Here is a 9,038-nt window from a genome sequence, read left to right as displayed (position 1 = left end):
GGGGGGGGGGTGGAGCCGCTGTGACAGAACTAAGGACGAGCAGTGAGGGGAGAGAGAGGCGCCGGCTGTCAGATCCTGGCCGAGCGTCTCTCTCTCTCCTCACTGCTCTGCATTATAGTGACAGCGGCTCCGTCCTCCGCCCTCCCCCGCCGCCGGTTCCTTCATGTCTTCTCGGATCCCCACTGGGGAGAGCAGCGGGGATCCAGAGAAGCGGCGGGAGGAGAGGACATGGCGATCTACCAGTGATCGCTACGCGATCGACTGGTAGATCGCGATCGACCTTGTGGGCACCCCTGGTGTAAAGGTTTTCAGCATACAGACTATATGGGTTGTTTAAATATTTCTGCGCACTACATAGGTGTTGGAAAATCTGAAGGGAGGTTGAACAATAAGATTGTAATGTTTTTGGCCAGGTTTGGATGGCACTTGCGCTACATAGTTGTTGAAAAACCCAAAGGAGATTATACAGATGTTATGTAAGAATATTATATGGTGCGATGGCAGCTTTACAGAATCAGCATGCACTGTAATGCGTGTACTAGTTGGCAGAACATTTAGACTATTCTGGCTATCTATTGTAAACAGGCAGAAGTATGGTATTCTCTACAGAACCAGCTTGCCCAGCCAGGACCTAGTATCAAGGTGCTGTTCAGGGATTGGATGAAAGTTTAACCGCACTCGTCTGTACTTTAGCACTGTTAAACTTTTTTTCCCCCCTCCTATATAGGCCAAGGCAGGTTCATTTTTACTTGTAGAACATCCTTGATTATTTAGCCAGTTCATGATCTCCATTTATCTGAAAATGTTGTTGCAGGTGAAGAAACTGTTAAGCAGAGTTTTACTGAAGGAATCCTTCTATTACCGGAGGTTAACAGACACTTGCACAGATGATGGGAGTCAGGAAGAGACTGAGATTCCTAAAGAAGATATTCTAGGTATTCTGTGAACTTCACACTTTATAAATGATGCTCTGCAGATTTCTGTTACATTTAATAACCTTTTTCCCCAATGGCCTCTTTACCAGGAAACCGATTGCTGTTGCCATCCAAAATCGTACGATCTGGGGTATCCTCTGTGGATGAAAAGGGCGGACTGATCGTATACAATGGTGCAATGGTTGATGTAGGAAGTCTACTGCAGAAACTAGAAAAGAGTGAGAAGGGAAGAGCAGAGCTGGAGCAGAGGCTTCAGGCTCTCCAATCCAAGACAGGTATCATAATGACAACCCATAAAATCAAAGTACTGTATATACAGAACACTGCAAAAGGAAAAGCTATTTTTATTTCAGACTTTGCAGGTCAATGGCAATCTGTCAGAGTGTGGTGTGTGGTGGAAGGAGCCATTTTGTGACTCACTTGTCACATATTAATTCTGTGTCAGTGTAGCTAAAGTTTGCATAGTGTGCTCTATGTACCCAATAGAACAGCATTAAGGTATGTGGGCTTTATTATTTAATGAGTTGACTTACTAATTGGCCTATAAAGTATATACACATAAAAGGTATTGGGGGGATTCCACAGCTGGCACCTGAATGTAAACAAAGGGCTGGGTATGCTGACCAAGATGATGTAAGCCAGCATCCTGGCCCCTTTGCTTACATTAAGCTATTAGCTAGATAATCTCCCAGATGGCACCTTAATGGGGCAAGGGATGAGTCACTGGTTGCTAAGATGCCTTTGGTTGCACAGCTGACAGCCTCTTAGCAACCAGTGGCATGGCTGAGTGGGCAGAGCCTGATGGAGCCCGAGGGACTAGTTCCCATCGGGTCCACTGAGTGGGTCTATTGTATAGCCCATAGCCCGCCTGCTGTTGGGTATAGAATCTGCCCTCTTCCTGATCTCAATCAGCAGCAGAGCTGACCTAATGGGGAACTATTCCTTTGGCATCCCCGTCAGGCTCTGCCAACTTGTAGCATCACTGCAGGGGATGGGAGATGCTTAGGTACTAGTTTCCCATCAGGTCTACTCTGCTGCTAATTGGCAGCAGGCAGTGAGTGGCGTCTAATACCTGTTTCCCTGAAAATAAGACCTACCCCGAAAATAAGACCTTTGTGCTATTTTTGGGAATTGCTTAAATATAAGACCTACCCCAAAAATAAGACCTAGTTGTGACCATTCCCAGGGCCGGTGGTGGCACAAGGGGAAACTTGAAGAGCCGCTGGAGAGAATCAGCGGGGCCCACGAAGCCAGCTCTAGAGGAAGCGAGGGGGCACTGGAGGGAGCAGAGCCCCATAAGCCGATGCTTCCTCCATAGCGCCTGCTGCTGTCACAGGCGGAGTGATACCAAATGCACTCCGCCTGTGAGGAATCAATAGTGAAAGCGCGCTTCCCTCATTCTGGCCAGCAATTGGTTACCAAATTGCTCTTGGAAAGGTACGGCACCCCTGATTGCCCTGATCACCCTCTTCCTAACTTTGCCACTCACTCCTGTCTTGTAAGTCTTCTACCGGTAATAAGTGTGGATTGTTGTACATTAAAGAAAATAAGACCTAGTGCATTTTGTTGAGTCAAAAAAAATGTAAGACAGTGTCTTATTTTCGGGCAAACACGGTAGTCAAGCCAGCCTACTATTGGCTATGGACTCCACCCCCTACAGGCTGTCAATCAGCAATCTGAGCAGACCTGATAGGGAGATTAGAAGCTCAGCATCCCTGTCAGGCTCCACCCACTCACAATAGAAATCCTTGGCCGCTGTGCATCTCCGCAGTGCAAATGGCGGTACTTCCGGCAGATACATGACTTTGGGGCGAGCACCAACATTTGTGGGTAGACCTCTTATCTGATGTGGTTTTGTAGCAGCATTGATGAGTAGTACATGGGTTAAATATTATGGTTTGTTTTGTTTGGTAATCAAAACCTTTCCTGGTTGTAATGTTAGTTGTTGTGCAGATTCTGGATCTCCGTGGGGACCCAGACAGGCCAGGTTAAAGCTGTATGCAATTAGTAGTTCTAATGCCTCCCTAGTACAGTATATATTGGGAGATCCTCCTCCCCATTATCCTGTTGTGGCAGTAAAGCAGTGCCAGGCACTCTTTGACAGCCTATAGAGCTCCAGTAAGAAAATAGTATTAGCCTGATGAGCCCTACCTAGAGAACAACAAGTAACTGATCTTTTCCTGGTAGGAACACTAACGTACACATATCAGACTAATGCAGATATACGTTTAAAGTGAAGATAGCATTATGACAACCTGTCTTCACGCGGGACACAAAGGGACCACAGAGCAGTACACTGCTACTGGTCCCAAGCTGCTGCTGTGTCTGTATAAAGCTTCTTTCCTTTCTGTTTTTTCCTTCAAACACTTTAGTTTTATAGTCTTTTAATGCATTCTATGGATGACCCATTTGTTAGTCTGTGTGACTCACTACTATGTTTCACTTTGATCCACTGCTATGCTTTGTCACAGAGGTAGATGAAAAGACCATATCTCAGCTAGAAGCTTCAAATAAAAGTTTATCTGGAGAGCTGAAAGAAGCAAAGAGTGACCTCCATCACTTACGGGAGAACCTAAAATCTCTGGAAGACACAAATTGCCAGTATGAGGACCAGCTGACTAAAACCATTCGAGAGCTTTCATCAACCATGGAGGGAATACAGACCGTTCTCAGCAGGGTAAGTGTGTTTTTTTGGGGCACTGCACATATATAGTTGTATGCTTGCGCATGGGGACCGTATACTCTCCTTAGTGGTGATGTAAGAATGATGTTTCTGGGGACCAGAGTTTTCCCTCGGTTTTGGATTTTACCTATTAAACTGAACATGAAAGATTTATTGTATTGTTAGACTGGTCATTCTTAAATTGCAGTTACACTGTATATTATTACTCCATGTGCACGCTATACACAGGGATTCGATTTCTGCTCCGCACAAAGTAGATCCTTGCTATTTAGCTGTGCAATGTAAAAGCCTCACTGACCAGTAGAAGCTCTCGTATAGGACCATGAAATGGTGGGGGAGCCAAGCTGTCTGACAGAAGTTGAACAAGGTGTGCCCAGGAATCGGATTTGAAGATAATTGTATTTACTTTGCCTTTATGTTGGTCCGATCAGCTAGCTGAAGGGTAATGATGGGGTATGGGCTTACATGACATTTACTTGCAGGAATTGGTGGTTTTATGACATGGGGCATGTATTGTAATTTTGACTTGCTTCCTCTTGAATCACCAGCTAGTTGCTGACTGGCATATGGGCTAGTTGGAATAACTAGGGATGCACCGCTACCAAGGTTGAAAGACTTCCTGTGTCCGTGGAGGGACACGGGTCAGACATCTGTGTGGTTATGATCATGCTCTTGCTACTGCTAAACTGAGGCATGCTGGTAATAGGAGGGGTTATCCTGGGCTGGTCTACATTTTCTTTTTGTACCGGTGTCCACTATTCCTGTAGGTAGCAGTATATCCCTCAGTGGACTCCAAAGAAAAAGAGAAATATGGGTTTGTATGGTAACATTTTGAAGGGCACATTGGAGATTTTCATTTCTGTAGTTATAGTATAACCCATCAGTACAGAGATCAAGTTCTCCTCCGTTGTGTCCTTCACTGAACACACAGAAAAGGATTATATGGCGAGTACAAAGAAAATCCTATTTTTTCAGAAGGAAGTTGGCAATATCAGCCTCTCTATTTTCTTATTACAGTTGTTTACTTTAAAGTAAACCTGTACAGAGAAAGATGTAGGCTGCCACTGCTGACCTCCTCTTATTAAAGCCAGGAATTGTTTATTTTAAGAATCCCCTGTCTCCTTCTTCCTCGGGTTAGTACTGTGAGTCATGGAGTGTCTCCTCCCAACTATGCCCTCTGTTGTACTTGGGGCTAAATCCCTATCACACTGCCAAATATTTACTCCAGCTGTGCAGCCTGTTGTACTTGCCCCAAAACAGCCCCTTCACTAGCTGAGCATCTCCAACTATACATTATTTTGTACTCACACCAACTAACTTTATATGTTAACAGAGTCCTCTGACGTCTGAAGATCAGAAGTCAGAAGATCAGAAGTCAAAAGAGAATGGAGCCAGTTTTTGATGCAACTTTCACTTGTGTTCTGGAAAAGGACAAACAATGCAACGTCATTAATAATGCAAATCATGATTTTTCAGGGTGAAGAGAAGATGGTATGTAGTTTTACTTAATATTTAATGGAGGAGAGATGTAAATAGTTTTATGAGTGAGCTGCTTTTGTAGTGATTTGCCTGTAATTAACAGCACAAAGCAGAATATACATTTTTCAATCATGTTTAGGATAACGTAAATGTTAGCAACTAAACTAGATTATGTAATAAATACAACCTATATATATATTTTCTTTTGCTATCCCTCTTTTTTTATGTATACAATGACTGGGAAGTCCTAATTATTTTTATCTGGTCTTTTAGTATGTATTATTTCCATTTGTTGTGAGGAAATAGCTACATAACCTAGATTGGCATTACTCGGCAATAACATTGTAGCCAAATGTCCGCGAATCCATTGGAATTATATGTATTAATACACTGCATTGTCGGTTTCATTTCTTCCCCTAATGTAAAAAAAAAATGCAAGCGGTATTTAATTATTATTATACAAATACAAGGCCAGCCGAAATGAATAAAATGCCTCATGACAAATTTACCTTTCTGCTGTTTGTGTATGCCTCAAGTTTGTAAGTCAAAAGAATTGTGGTTTTTGAAACACTCATCTACACAATTTAACTGTGTGTGTTGTGTTGGTATGATATACAGATATCCTGGTATCATGGGGATTTCTTTCAAGTATTTAGGAATTGTATCAATTTAGAAAACAATGCGTTAATAATTTATAATATTGCTCATTTTATTTTTTCCTAAAACATTAAGGGTCCATTTACATTTTAGTGGTGCGGTGCATTGACTTGGTGTGTTAAGCTGCCTTCATACAATTCTCCATTTTCCTTGATGCAGTGCACACAGTACAGTATGGATGTTGTGGTGTCCTAAAGTGCAGGGCGCTGGCCTGCCATTTAAAAAGGGCACCACACCACAGTATGCACATTGTACATGTGAGTGGGCTGGCAAGGACTTATCACATAAATCTGTTGGTTATTGCTGTACAGGCTTTTGCTCTTACTTCGTGGCAGGCTTTAACAGTGAGGAGATGACCTCCACAGCAACTACTTCTACACCCTTGGTTCTCAACTGGTGGGTCGCGACCCCTTGTTTAGTGGGTCCCAGTGTGGCTTCCACCTTTCTAGGTGAGAGGTTCCTCACCCTAGCGCAGCACGGTCAGTTCTCGCTCCAAGCAGCCATTCAAAATATGCTGCCCGGTGCTGAGTGTCAGCTTGAGGTGGGCTGGGGGTATGGCCGCTCCATCCATACTTGCATTGCTTACAGCTCCCTACCTGTCCTGTAGAGGTGCCTGGAGTGACATCACAATCTGGCTCCTGGCACCTCAGGGCATGCAAGGAAGCTGTACAAGTGGATGCACATATGGATGGAGCTCAGTCACAGCAGCCCACACTGCGTTCCATTGCAGTGAGACTTGGGTCACGAATTAATGAGCAAGGAAAAAAATTTTGGTCTTGAGGTTACACAGGTTGAGAACCACTGCTCTAAACCAACTCCAAGAATGTTTTTTAATCTTGTTTTTTATTGTGGATAAATGATTGACTACAAAGGGTAAGTGTGCTTAACGTTTTTGCTCCTTTGCCCTGATATAAACCATCCCCCCCTTCCTCCCCACAGATGCATACTAAGACAATCCAATGGCTTTGGCTTTTAGTGATTCTTTACATCTTGGCCGCCGCACCTGCACATACAGTCCCATAGACTTCTATGGGGGTGTATTTCCTGCTGTCCCCGGCATTGCAACACAGCCCCCATAGAAGTCTATGGGGGCTGTAATGTGTAGCTGTTGCCATGAGAGTGAGGCTTATGGGGCTGGATGTTAAATAAATCATGGAGGCCATGCTGGCCTGTTGAAGTGTACTTCTGTAGAGGGGAAGGATGGGTTAATCTATGTCAGGGCAAAAAGAACAAGTGCACTTTTTACAAAAATACATTCCATGGCTCCCAGTACATTAGTGTTTTTCTAAAGCTACCTTTAGCATGCTGCACCAGAGGGAAAGAGAGATTTACATGAGGCAGATTGCTGATCTGTGCAGTTGTAGGAGTACCTTTCCAATGCCTGGCAAATCCTTCCATTTCAAATCAATCGCCTCTAGTGCTGCCTGTTCTGCCATCTCCACCCCGGACTTCTTCCGGGTTCAGGCTGCCTGTCAGCAATTTTTAGTCCACACACTTCCACGTTAATATACTGAGGCAATAGGGTGCATGACATTTTATTTTTTGTAAAAGGAAAACAAACCTTTCGCAGTGTTCTGCATGTGTACGCATTTCCTAAATCCTGCAGTTAAAACTTTAAAGGCAAAAACTAAAGTGGATTTTCTGAGAGCACTTATGTCAAGTTACTGTAAAGGGAACTTGTCAGGATGAAACACAGTAGCTACATTTTGTCAACTTGGCTTCATGAATTTGTAAACATGTTTTTGCTGCTGGTGAAGATGACTAGACAGGAGCCTGGCCCTTCAAAACCAAAAGTCAGTGTTGGCAGCTCCCATCCCAATGTACTAGATTATCCCGGGAGCAGTTATTTGTATTTCACAATAATCACAAGGCCACGCACAACATTCAGGGTACATTTAGCTTTTTTTAATGCAAATCTAAAAGTAGAGGAGCAAAAAAGGTTTGAGTCTTGTCACATGTTCCCCATTGGAGGAAGTTTTCCCTCCCTTTAGTATCCATTGAAACCTGTCTGTGGGATAGGAAGTAGGGAAGATCTTTCCAACAGGGACTTGGAATAGAAAAGCATGAGAGGATGTAACCTTCCCTCACTACAAACAGGTTTTGGCTGGAGTCCCGCTATTTAAAGGCAAGCTTTCTTTAGGCTAGAATGGGGAAAGATAAACAAAAAGGCAGCGAAGTAAAAAAGGAACTCCAGGAAATGGAATTAATAAGGATATACTCATTTGATCCTGTAGCAGTAAACGCTCACCTATCTTCCACTCCGAGGGATGTTCCACTGCCAGTGTTCCAACATCTAATGCAGCTATAATGTTGTTATAGTCCCTTAAACCACCAGAGCCCTGAGGGAGAAGAGGCTGCAGGGACCAGTCTAGCAGCCAAGCAGGACCAAGGCTCAAGTGAGTATATTTATTTTAGACCCTAGACCAAATGAGCAGTTAACACTTGCAATGCAGAGATAGCATAAACCCTTGCAGTGGGGCTATCTGGAGTGCTCTAAATATGGTCAGATATTAGTTTCTGTACAGTTAGGACTCCTTTTCCCTATATACACACACACAAGGAGGGGTGTAGGTTAAACACCACTGCAAGTACATTCAGATTGTGCACTGGTAAAAGGGACTCTTTCATGTTTAAAAGGGAACTATGGCACAGCATTTACTATGTTCTCCTGTGACCCCAAAACTTAGCAGATAGCAGGCAACAGCCCCACTATCTGCTGACAGCCCAGCGCTGCAGCTGTGACATATCTTGACAGCTGCCTCTCTAGAGGTCGCCCCGATCCAGTCAGTGCTGGAGGAAGAGATTGGGAGGTGGGGGGGGGAAATCCCCTGCAGGGAGCGGATGATGGGGAACTAGGTGATCGGCGGTATGTGATCACTCAATTCTCAATCAATAGAGCTGACATGTGACACGACGGCTCTAACGTTGGGGAATGATTGGCTGTCTCCTTTTAAAGCTGGCCATACAGGTTACAATCTCACTGTAAAATATCCTTTTAGATGTCCCAAAACTATGAGGGTCTACCTAACAGTCTATTCAGCTTACATCTGATCAGGCAGGTCCTTGATTAGTATAATCTTCAGATATTTTGATAAGTCCTTTTTAGCCTCACCACACCATATTAAGCATACACTTCATGTGAATAGAGATGACTCTACGTACCTGCTTAGGGCTTCCACTTTCCATCCAGACATAGCTGTACGGCAGACAATCTTCCCATTTAAACTGCTTCTTGGCTAATAATCATGTTATGAGAGCAGCAGCTTGGCCATTCTCTCCACAAC

At 43.9% G+C, this 9,038-nt stretch overlaps 1 protein-coding gene across 1 annotated transcript in view; it reads left to right on the top strand.

Annotated features, from left to right (window-relative positions):
• CCAR1 (cell division cycle and apoptosis regulator 1) overlaps nt 1–5,601 on the top strand; it is a 63,011-nt gene extending 57,410 nt beyond the window's left edge. Inside the window, exons 23-26 of the mRNA XM_018572009.1 lie at nt 815–935; nt 1,025–1,210; nt 3,407–3,612; nt 4,952–5,601. Coding sequence (XP_018427511.1) covers nt 815–935; nt 1,025–1,210; nt 3,407–3,612; nt 4,952–5,020 — 582 coding nt within the window. The 3' untranslated portion in view covers nt 5,021–5,601. The remainder of the gene's footprint in view (nt 1–814; nt 936–1,024; nt 1,211–3,406; nt 3,613–4,951) is intronic.
• The last annotated feature ends 3,437 nt before the right edge of the window (nt 5,602–9,038 follow it).

This window comes from Nanorana parkeri, unplaced genomic scaffold, assembly GCF_000935625.1.
Source record: "Nanorana parkeri isolate BGI_ZX_2015 unplaced genomic scaffold, ASM93562v1 scaffold1898, whole genome shotgun sequence".
Taxonomy (NCBI): domain Eukaryota; kingdom Metazoa; phylum Chordata; class Amphibia; order Anura; family Dicroglossidae; genus Nanorana; species Nanorana parkeri.
Note: the sequence above shows the minus strand (reverse complement) of the source record. Positions and strands in the feature narration are given on the sequence as shown.